This window comes from Microtus oregoni, unplaced genomic scaffold, assembly GCF_018167655.1.
Source record: "Microtus oregoni isolate MIOR12 unplaced genomic scaffold, Mior012 000001F_ref0000356, whole genome shotgun sequence".
NCBI lineage: Eukaryota > Metazoa > Chordata > Mammalia > Rodentia > Cricetidae > Microtus > Microtus oregoni.
This window is the reverse complement of record NW_024543060.1, coordinates 30,802,347-30,815,070: the sequence shown is the minus strand read 5'-3', so window position 1 is coordinate 30,815,070 and position 12,724 is coordinate 30,802,347. Positions and strand designations below refer to the sequence as shown.

General features: G+C 33.1%; 1 protein-coding gene across 2 annotated transcripts in view; it reads left to right on the top strand.

Annotated features, from left to right (window-relative positions):
* Positions 1-12,724, top strand: part of Klhl1 (kelch like family member 1) — a 235,906-nt gene that overhangs the window by 200,499 nt on the left and 22,683 nt on the right. For both annotated transcript variants that reach the window (XM_041669195.1, XM_041669204.1), the window contains exon 8: positions 9,924-10,086. In XM_041669195.1, the coding sequence (XP_041525129.1) occupies positions 9,924-10,086 (163 nt within the window). The remainder of the gene's footprint in view (positions 1-9,923; positions 10,087-12,724) is intronic.

Here is a 12,724-nt window from a genome sequence, read left to right as displayed (position 1 = left end):
GACTAGAAAATAAACCCAAGAGAAAACACAAGAATCAGAAACCTACTCATTCCCACACTAACAAACCCACACAATTACTAACTATAAACCATAATTGTTATTTGAAGATTTGGTGACTTTCTACCATGCACCCATCTAATGCCAGGAGTTTTGAGTAGAAAGAAGTTTTTATGCTTCAGTCCCCTTTTAAAATCTTTTCACTACAGGTCCATTAGACTTGTCTGTTTTAGTTTCATTTTGTTTGAGGTAGTTTTAGATTGTTGGTTTGCGGTTTGTTTTTAGTTTTGTTTCTTCTTAAGGGAGCATTTTTCTGGGTAGCCATGGCTTTTCTGGAACACCTTGGACTGTAGACCAAGTTGGCATTGAGCTCAGAGGTTCACCTGCCTCTGTCTCTCAAATGATATTTTGATTGTTTTTGGTGGGTTATATGCCTCTCAAAGTCCTTCAATGTGGTTTTGGTTATGCAGAATAATGGAACAACCATGTAAGGTGCATTTTTATTGCTGTGTGAACTTCATTGCTATATTATTTATGTCTCTTTACTATCTTTAATTTTATTAGCTTGAATGTTTTCTTTCATTTGATTAATGTTTCTAAAAGTTTGTCAGTCTTTTCTATTTTTTAAAAACCTATTATTGGATCCATAATTCTTTGTGCTATTTTATTCTTCATGTTTGACTTCACTAATTTCTTCTCTAATCTTAATTGCTATTTTTTTAATAAGCTACTTTGGGATTTGGCTTGTTCTTTTTTTTGAATCATAAAGATTTTTAACTTTGTTATTTAAGATCTCTGAAATTTTGGGAGAGGCAATTAGCAGTATGAACATTCTTCAAAATCATGTTTTTATTGTGTCCTGTGCTTTTTAGTATGCTCTACTTTCATTGTCATTAACTTCTATATTTCAAAATTTACATTATTGATTCATGAAGTGATCAATTTGTCCTCCCAAACCATGCAGTTTTGTACTTTTAAAGGATTCCTGTGGGTATGAGCATATGTTTTACTGTCTATAGATGTTTCTTGTTCTTTTGATTTGTCTCATTCTCTTCCCTTGTTTTTATTTTTCTGTTCTAATTTGTTTGTTTTTATATTAGTTTGTCTCATTATTATTCTTTAGATTCTTTAGATATGTGTTTTCTAAAGAGAGACAGAAAAGGGATGAATGGGGATGGAGGGTGGTAGGGGAGAATATTGTGGTCTAGAAACTGTAATCAGAAACTAATGGTTGGGAAAAAATCTAATTCCAATAAAGGAAATATGTTGATTGCTGAGCATCCTCAAGCAACAAGTATATATCATATTTTAGAATAAGTATACAACATCAATATTATAGACAGAAGTTAAGAAGAATAAGAATAAGAAACTTAACAGTAGGATAAACAGAGAAAGAAGACAATGGACTGATACAAATGCAAACCATTATTTGTTCTTCCAAGGACATTTTTGAACTTGATATTATTTTGAGTGTCTTTATCTGAAATCACATTACATTAAGACTTACATTAACACTGACAATTGAATGTCAAAAACTGGCACTATCACATTAAACACTATTTCTGTTTTAATCTTCACAACAGCCCTCTTGAGGTATTATTATTACCACAGCTTTAAAAGCAAGAAACTGAAGCTCAGAGAAGGAGAAATTCATCCATTCTTACAAGAATGCTCAAAAATCTTTGTAAAATTTATTTGCTCCTGTGATTGCAATATCTTCTTGAAAAACTGAAAGAACTTCTTGGGTTCTGGTCCAAGTCATACCATTTATGTCATTTACTTTCTGACATTTAGAACAAACTTAAGGGATATTTTTTTTTGATAGTTGAACCAATTTTATTTTTTTTTTTGTTTTTGTTTTGTTTTATTTTTTTTTAGTTGTTGAAAAAAAATTCCGCCTCCTCCCCATTTCCCATTTCCCTCCCCCACCTTCCACACATCATCCCCTCCCCCACTCCCCTCCTCCCCCCCTCCATTCCCCCTCCCTCTGGAGAATGAACAGCAGTCCAGATTCCCTGCCCTGAGGGAAGTCCAAGGTCCTCCCACTTCTATCCAGGACCAGGATGGTGAGCATCTAAACAGGCTAGGCTCCCACAAAGCCAGTTCATGTATTAGGTTTGAAACCAAGTGCCATTGACCTTGGCTTCTCATCAGCCTTCATTGTCCGCCATGTTTAGAAAGTCCGGTTTCATCCCATGCTTATTCAGTCCTAGACCCGCTCATCTTGGTGAGCTCTTTCACCCAGTAACACTGAAAAATTGTGGGCAATCTGCAAGAAAGCACATATCCAAGACGAAAAAGAATTTTCTTCAATTTATCTAATTTTTTAATGTTTATTTTTTCTTTTTTATCACTAAAAATTAACAAGTTACCTCCTGTAGTAATTAATCATCTGCCCCAGACATACTTCCATAGCTGCTATGTATGTTTAATTTTGAATAATTAGTTTATTATTAATATTATTATTTATGTGCTGGCCACAGTTTCCCGTCTATCAGCACCTCCCAACCTACCACTATGTCCCCTTTCATCCTCAGTTTCTATTCAGAAAAGGATAGGTCTCTCACGAACATCAGTCAAATATGGCATATCAAATTACAGTAAAACTAGGCACATCCAGTATGAGGATTAGTGTTCTAAAACCAGAATAAAGAGTCAAAGACATCTCTCAAATATATACAGAGGGCCTAGGGAAGTTCAATGTAGACTCACTTGCTGTCCATTAAGTTTCTGTGAGTCCCTTTGAGCCCAGTTTAGTGTGTTCTCTGAGGTCTTTGACCGCTCTGGTTCCTATAACCTTCCTCCCTTCTTCTGCAGGATTCCTCATGCTCGGCCTAATTTTGACTGTCGGTCTCTGTATGTTTCGATCTGCTGCTAGATGAAACCTCTGATGACAGTTGGTCGAGGCACTATCCTATGAGTATAGCAGAATATCGTTAGGCATAATTACGTTGATTGTTTTTTTTTTTTTAAATCAGTCTTGTTCTAGGTCTCAGGGCTATCCAGTCTCTAGGTCATGTTGCTCCAAGCATTTCCATGGGTGAACTCACTCTTGAGGCATGGGTCTCAGACTAGACCAGTCATTGCTTGACAACTAACACAACTTCTGCAAGAAATTCCAGTATGTATTGTGGCAGGACAAATTGTAAGTCAAAGTTTATATGGCTAGGTTGGTGTCCGAATCCCTCACCTGGAAATTTAGCTGGTTACAGGGGATGACTGGCTCTGGGTACATATCCCCTTCTGTCATGAGTCTTAGCAAGAGTCACCCTTTTCACTTCCTGGGAGTTTCCATTAAACTAGGTTTATACTTCACCCCAAAGTGCCCCCGTTTTTTAATCATCTCTTCCAGTACTCTTCCTGTCCATTCTTCTGACACCCAAAGCCTCCTGTTTCCATCCCCAACCATTCCAAGTTCACACAGGAAATCTCTTCTATTCCCTGTTCCCAGGGAGTTCAGGAGAGGCAAGGCCAGCCAGTCTACAGAGTAAGTTCCAGAACAGCTAGGGCTACACAGAAAGTCCATGTCTAGAAAAACAAATCAAAACAAAAACAAAAATAATAGAATAGAAAAGAAAGAGATAAACTGTGTTAATTATTTGTTTCACTTAAACACAAATGCCCTGGTATGGTGGGGATAAAAGGAGCAAATTCTTTAAGTTTTTCTTTACTTCTTTTTTTTTTATGGCAACTTAATGTGTACTGTGAATTATCCTAGTCAATGGTTTTGAATATCTTAAAACAAAATGTGAAAGTTTGATGATCTTAAATTAATGCATCTTTATAATTTAGTGATTTATTTATAAATATTGCACTATTAAAGTGTTACAGATCACAAAATTTGCTAAGTTTATTTGTTGTCATGAAATTGTGCTTTATATTTTAACTCACAAATAACCCTAATTTTGTCATTCAGGAAAGGACTAAAGGTCACATGTTGCAACAGCATTATCATTAAAAAGAATTCATGAAAACTTATTTAAGAAAATTTATAAGTACTCATCTCTCTCCACTGCTTGCCTTTCCTTTAAAAAATAAACTATTTTCCTTCCTCAACTCTCTGAGATACTTTTGACTAGTGTCAACTTAAGTGAATGTGTGCTAATGAGGAAATGAGGATCACTTGGTGCCTTGACATTGCGAAGCTTGGAATGACAGACAAGATTCCCCTGTTGAGAAGTGTAATCTCAGCCTTCACATCTAGGCATAAATAAATGGAATAATTGCCTGTCAGCACGCTTCTGAAATATTTAAGATGCAGAGATAAAACGGAGTAGCTCATTAAAAATAAATTGTGCCAGTTGGTTCTTATCGCTTGAAGTGAAGTCTAAAGACAATACAAAATTACTGCTAACGTTAGAAAACGTAGATGGACAATAAACAAGGATTCTGCCTTCCTTCGTTTCTATTGAATAAAGAAGTCCTATTAGTTGAACTGTGTTAAAGGATGTCTTATGCAGAGAGAACAGCCCAGCATCCACACCTGCAGCAGAGAGCAGAAACCGCATGCCTAGTTAAGGCATTAGATTCAGGTGGAGATAAGACTTCTTGTTTTTGAAATTTATTTATTTATTATTTTCTTGGGGATATTTTTTCTTTTTATTTTTTTAATTTTTTTAAAAAAAGTTAACCTATCAGCTTTTATTATACATACCCAATCCAAGTTCCCACTCTCTAACCTCCTCCCATTCATTCCCTCCACTTTCCCCCACCCCAATCCCAACCACCATCCACTTCTCAGAGTAAGGCACATTGCTTTAGGAAATGTCCAAGGCCCTCCCTACTATATCTAGGCTGAGCAAGGTATCCATCCAAAGCGAATATGTTCCCAAAAAGCCAGCACAAGCAGGAGGGATAAATCCTGGTGCCACTGCCAGTGGCCCCACAGTCTTCCCCGGTCATGCAACTGTCAACCACATTTAGAGGGACTAGTTTTATCTTATGCTTGTTCCTTCCCTGTCTTGCTAGAGTTGGTGATCTCCCCTTAGCTCACATAGACTGTTTCAGTGGGTGTCCACATCGTGGTCTTGACCTCTTTGCTCATATTCTCATTCCACCCACTCTTCAATTGAACTTTGGGAGTTCAGTACATGTTCCCATGCGGGTCTCTGCCTCTGAATATGGCTTTCTACTTTCTGAACTGTGATTGTGCTTTTATTATGTTAAGACGACACTTAGTCCTGCATGCGTATTGGGTAATAGGATAAATAAATTTTAAAAACCCACGCCTGAGAGAGAAAAATGTCAGATAACACCTAGGCAGCAGCTCCTAGAATTTCAAGGGAATAAACTGGGGAAAGTTGTATGACAATATCTTAAGAGGTCATGAATGCTGAAAATCTCTCATATCAACAGCAAAATCAGAGCTTTTCAAAGTAAACAGGAGACAGGCCAGAGGCTCACTTTTAACAGTGACACAGGAAAAGTGGGTGGGTTATCCTCTCCCAGTATGGAGCTTATGAAGTGCAAAAAACAAGAGACAGGCTTTTCACTGGGATTCTTGGGAAACCTGTGACCTTTCACCAACAAACACTAAGGTCATTTTAAAAAACAAAAGGAGGTTGGGCAGGGTAAGATAGGCTTTAAATTACAGCATTCTGAAGTCAGGGGTGTGTGTGTGGGGAAGATCTCTGTCAGTTTTCTTAAGTTTTACCTGAAAGTTGAATGAAGTGGGCAATGAATACTAATATGTAGACTCAAGCTAGCTCAAGACAACCTCATTATTGGTCTACAGCATTTCTGCTCTCCAAAACCAGAAGTTCTAATTAATCAGTTTTAGGGAATCTTTACCATGAAAGTAAATTTTTCAGAACCTTTACAGCAAATTTTTTTCTGTTATTAAACCCAACCTGAGTTGGATGACTATATAGAATTATATATATATAATATTATATATTTATTTTATATATTATAAAATTATTATATTACATTTATTTATTATATAATCATAATATATATTATATATAATTATATAATATATATAATTTTGGAGAATAATATTTCATCTTTATAAATAAAGCAACCACTATCTCTTTATACACATATGAATATACAAAACACACTACCAAATATAGCATATTGCATCTTCTTTTAGTGATTTTATTTATTGAATCTGTTTCACATCATGCCAAATTCAGTATCAGACCACTGTGATTCAGTGTATAATTTTTTCACACTCACACGATCCTGCTTTTCTTAAATGCCTTGTAATTGCCATTGAGAGCATGTGTTCGGTAAAGTACTTTGTTAGAAAGCTGTGAACTATTGTGCTCATAATTAGGTTCTAACATTGGATATTTGCCTCTGTTTTCAATTATTCTATACTATTTGATTTCCTGAAATTTTATAATTGACATCAATTTTGTAATGAAATCTTTTTTAAGTGAGTTGATGTCATTCAGTTTTTATAAAGAGCATTTTCCTATGCAGTGGTCATTTCAGGCTGCTATAATAGGATGCAATAACTACTTTGAATTACAATGCAGCTACTTATTTTCACAGACCAGAAAGTTGGGAAAAAATAATCCAAATGATTATGCTCTTCGGGATGCCCTTCTTTATAATTTAGTGTCAGATACCTTCTAGAATATACTCCCCTTGGGTTGATAATGAACTGCTTTATTTCCTCTCATGATGATACTATGAGAATCTGATACTTTAGAACTCATGTAACCTTAGTTACCTGTCATGGTGTTAAAATGATATTGCAGAAATTATGTCTTCAACATATGAATTCACAAATTCAGGCCTTTGACTTTGTATTTCTATGAATATATTTTCTCCTATTCTTACTGAATTGTTGAGTTTATAATGCCAAATTCCTTTCTATTAATTTTGATTAGTTTTTATCTTAACATTCTATGTCTGCCAAACATATCATGACAGTTCAATTATCTGATCAAGCATTGTAATGTAATTATAATAAACACATCATCTTATTTTGAGTTACATTAATTTTAACCTTAAAAACTAATGAGCTCTCCTCAATTTCATCTAAATATTTTGATTCTGTTTGATTACTTGTTAAGCAGTTATTTTCTGTATCTCAAAGTTGAACATTTTTTGTTTAAATTGTGTGAGGTCTTATATAATCAATCAGTCAAATATTTTAATTCATTTCAATTATTCAAACATCACCATATTTCTATATCTTTTGCAAATCTTTAAACATGTTTACATTTCATGGTGTTTATATTTCTATCACTTATAATATAATATTTTCTATAAACTGTTTTGTGTTTGTACAAGCAGATTATTGAAGTAACTTCATTATTTATTCTACTTAAAGTATTAATTTAGGCATATTAACTGCCAGTTTCTATATTTGCTGAACAATTTTTAGAAATCACATATTTTAATTTGTATTGCTTACTTTTTATATGTGATTGTTTGTGTATGATCAAGTATGTTTTTTGTATGTGCATGTGGAAGGGAGGTCAATCTTGAGTGTCATCCTCAGGGTCTCTTACCAGCTGGACCTTATGAAATATGTTAGATTAATTGACCAACAAGCTTTAGAAATTGTTCTGTCTCTCCCTCACCAGCTAGCACTTTAGGAGTTTTTCTATGTCCAGGTCCTTGGAATGGAAAGAAGGACCTTTATGCATGCCATATATTTATGTAACTGAATTGTCTTTCCAAGCCCATATTCTTGCATTTAATTTTATTTTTATGTTAACATTATCATTTACCACACTTAGTATGAGTCATCATTTTACAGTTATTGTGATTACAATGCTCAGTGTGTCCTTTGTGAAATTGTGGAACTGTCCTGCATGGTTAAGGTCTCTGCAAAAGTACACTGCCAAGTATTCCGCTTGTATATCTCTACTCTGCAGTTTAAACCTGACGAGGCAGAAAATGTGAAAACAAGTTTCTGTTTATTTGTTTGTTTTGTTTTGTTTTCTGACATTGAGGAAACAGCCAAATAGATATAGTCACTTGAAGTAAATACAAAGTTCCCCTTGGTGACCTGTATGTTTGTTTTCAATAAGTTTAAACATTCTGTTTTAACTCTAGACACTAATATTTCTGCCAGAAATTTATCATGACCACCAGAAGAAATATAACACCAAAGCTATTCATCAATCCTAAAAGTATAAAGTACCTTCATTGCAGTTCTTTGAAATTTCTAAATGTTTATCTCACATTTTCATATTTTATATTTATTTTCATATTTTATATAACAATCCTCAAAGCTTGTTATACTTTGACATCAAAAGTTAGAAGTACACTTTCCAATTTGATGAAAACTTATTGTACACATAAATGAATTTCTCAAAGAGTACATAAAAATATTTTTAAATCGTTTAAAGCAGACAAGAAATATTTGTTACATTTATTAGAATTAAAAACCTAATAAATATTATTTTTGAAAACAATGCAAAGAGAGCATCTTCTAAATAAACACTAATAACATGAACCACAAGGAATTAAAATACAAAAAATCTTAAAGATAGTAGATGGTTGAACAAAATGTATGTGATCAGCCTTCAAAATTAATATCTTTCTTCTACCAACCTGCTTTATTTACATTTGGTTCAAACAAATAGTAATTTCCTCAATTTTATTTAATTTAGTAATTTTGGAAAACTAAACACGTAATCAAGACTGTACTTATTAGTCATACAAGACAATTTGTTGAATTAGTTTTAATAGGTGCATAATGTAATTATCCTATTCTGCAGCCCCACTTTTAAATTGCTTTTAAAATGAACACAAATACAATAAAGTTCTAAAATTACGTTAAACAAAAATATATATCTATTCATTTACATCCATCACAGCAGTAATATATTATATTAGTATATAATGAATGTAAAAGAGACATGTATTATACTAGTACATAAATTATCTGAATATTGTATAGCTATTCTTAGTATGTCTATTATTCCTTTTAACAAAATTTCAGTAAGTGAAGTATCGCAATGTCAAGGATAAAAACAAAATAGAAATGTTACTTAATTAATGGGAAATAGTTCTGCAGCCAGCTCAGATATGAGTAGAAGGTAAAATTTCATCAGATGAGTTGATAGGGATCATTTGTAAGGGTAATGCATCAAATGATAAACCGTGTAACTTTAGTGGTTATAATATTGGAAGGAGGAATGAGGAAAAGCTAGGATAAAGCATTTTGTAACAACAGATTAACATTGATATAAATATGAGCCTAACATTCCCTAACTAGATTTCTGTTCTGGTCATTTATCTAATGGTTTGATGAAAAGTGAATTTGAATTAGGAGTCTTTGACCATACTCGCCAACAATAGTACATTAAATACTTAAGTTGCTAAATTATATACAATTGGTTGTTACAGAATTAGTACTTTAAATGAGATAAACTGTTAACTGGAAGGGAAAGAAGCATTTCCTTCTACTTCTTCCATACACTCATACGCTAGGTCAAAGTGGCAAGAATCCAATCTGGCAACCATGTCCTGCTGAATCCCTGAAATAACAAGAGGCTCAGAGGCTGATACTGAGATTTGACATTTTCATGAGTCTCACAAAGGATCGACATCCTGTAACGGGGGAACAGTATGGCAAGGAATTTCTATTTGACACTATATGCTAGAGATACTGAAATTTTCATCATTTGCTCATGTACGAAATTTCATCATTCAAAAGAAACAAGATAGCAAAGGCACTAAATTTCATGAAGACCTCAAAATCAAAACGCTTTCACAAATTAAAAGAAGAATAGCCACCCAACTCATTCATAAAGACAACTTTATCTTGATATCAAACTGGATAAGTATACACACAATTAAAATCAAATTTCACATTCGGTGATCAACAGAACTACAAAGTCTCCCCCCCACCCCCCCACCCCCAAAAAATAACATTATTTCACAATACCTTTCACTGCACAATGTGATACTGGAAACTACAAACACATTGTTCGTTTTTCTCTCTAATATTTTAGGAGTAACTGTGCTTGAAGGTCCTATTTATGCGGTGGGAGGTCATGATGGTTGGAGCTACCTAAACACAGTGGAGAGGTGGGATCCGCAGAGTCAGCAGTGGACCTATGTAGCCAGTATGTCGATTGCTCGGAGCACTGTTGGCGTAGCAGCACTGAATGGCAAGTGAGTACATTCTTCTGTAAATTTTAATAGGCTAAAAAGTAACAGTGCTAGTATTTAAGAATTATTTTGAAATAAAGCCATGTATATTTACCATACAAAATAATTTAAAATTTTCTCAATATTAATTGCATATTCAAGGAATATTAAGTTTATGCTATGAGGATATTTCTAAACTTTGAGTGAAATAGTTAATAAAGATTTGTTGTTAATTGTATTTTCCTGTATGATTACAGCAATCTTGTCCACATTTAACCAGTCTTTCAATCACCCTTAAATTAGCAATTCTCAAAATTAATTGAATTTTTATTAAATTATTTATACAATATATTTTCGTCATGTTTTCCTTTTCCTCAACTCATCTTACTACTTCCCTACCTCTGTCCCCATTATGATAGGGCTCTCTCTCCAAAAACAGGAACAACATGACAGCGAAACACTAAATAAAAACAGAAAACCAAAGACACACACACACACACACACAAAACCCCAAATAACTAAAGATCCCACAAAAATGACAATAAACAAACCAAAAATTCATTTAATGTTGGACAATTAGTTCCAGTCATGGAATATTTTTGATATACACAATGTCACCCCATTGGAAAAATCTAATTTTCTTTTTGTTAGCAGGAATCAATTTCTAATGGCTCCTTGATTAGAAGTGGAACTTTGAATTCACTTTCCAGTCATATGTCTTTGTGTTAATTTCTAATTTCTGCGATTTGCCAGGTGGTAGGTCAAGACTGCAAACTGCAGGTATTCTGATGGCCAGAACTTTGTTATCTAACCTGACAGAGAAGCAAAACTGGGGACCCATGCCATATCTCCATGCTAGAGCTGGGATACTGGGAAATACTGCATTGCCCAAAATTCCCTGTGCATGTCAGAAAATGATATGAGATAAAGCTGTGTCCTCGCTGCCTTCTTCCAGCACTGCTGTATCTTTTTCATGCTATGTTTTCTGTATTTATAAGAGGGGAGGAATGACACAGAAAATGTACATCTTTATACCCTTGTAATCCTTATTTCTCTGCTACAATGAGAATGAAATATCTCCCCTTCTCTATAGAGGTCTTAAAAGATATATTTCACAGATAGTTATTTAAACTGAAACAATTGTGGAAACTATTTCATGGTCTTACTTAAAATCTGAAGACAACATTTTTATCTTTAATGTATCTGTTAGTTGTTTACATTTTAACAGATTTCAGATAATGCACTCATGTTCTTGTATTATCATGACTTTTAAGCTACTTCATGCAGGGTTATTTTAGGAATAACTAATATTCTTGCTGACATTAAAAAAATTAGGGCACAGAGAAACACTGTCTCAAAAAAACAACAAAAAAAGAAAATATTAAGCATAAAAAGTGATTTTAAGGTACAGATACACACCCTGTCTCAAAAATCCCAAAAAAAGAAGAAGAAAATTTTAGGCATAAAAAGTGATTTTAAGTTACATATGCACATGTAGAAATATACTAAATTATTATATTAAATACTTAATTTTGCTTCAGAAGAAGTCTTTTTATTTCATATTTTCCCTCAGTTTGTTCTTTTGGATGTTATTTCACTTGTATGTAGTTTAAATCTCAAATTTCAAACAAAAACACAACCCAAAACCAACCTTAAATTTTAACAAGTATGTAAATATTTACACTTCAGTATAAATAAGATGTGGAATCTTCCAATATTTTCTTGAGAATATGGCAGTATGCTTATTTTAAATATAATCACTCTGTAAGTATATAATGGTGTACACTATGTCAGAGACAATTCAGTTTATTCACATTGGTTTATTTTTTGGCTATCTTACATGTTAGATGGTAGTTCATATATTACATGAACAGAACTAAAGTGTATATTACATTATCTATTTTTATATAATCACAATCTTACTAATTGCCTATGATAATCTATTTGCCTTTTACTATACTATATATAGTTTATCTGACTTTTATTTATACTATAAGCTTTGGGAGAAGAGAAACATACACTAAAATAATAATAAAAGCCTGTACCTGCCTTTATAACAATGATATTTAATATTTTTCATAGAGTTTCTATCACTGTAATCGCTATTTGGCTTTCTGATAAGTCTGTCTTTATATGTTACTTAATAATTTGTTTTCCTTTGAAGATTTTGATATCTGTTTTTTGTTATGCACATTTTGTGTTTTAATTATTATGTATCATGAGGAATTCCTTTTGTAGTCCTTTTCATCCAGTGTTCTGTTTGTTAAAATATCCTAATTCACTTGATATATTTATTTATGTGCAATTTAGTACAGAGGCTGTAATGTTTGAATAACTGCTTAGTTTATTTAACATTGTTTTGATAATTACCTTGTATCAGAGCTATTCTTCCCTATGAGGTTATTTTTAAACATATTAATTCATGTGTGTTAATAGAAAATATTCTCCAGTCCTAGTAATAATGTATATATAGAGAGTCCAGTCACAGTTTTGGACATATTATGAATTAAATGTATATTCAATTTCTTTTTCACCTGATTTCAGATTCATTCATTACGTAATTTAGTGTTAATCCCCGGTTTATACTATCTTTAGGAATTTCAATTTAGTCCAGTACTGTCATTCATGTCAGATATTACTGTTAGATGTTAATTGGCATAAG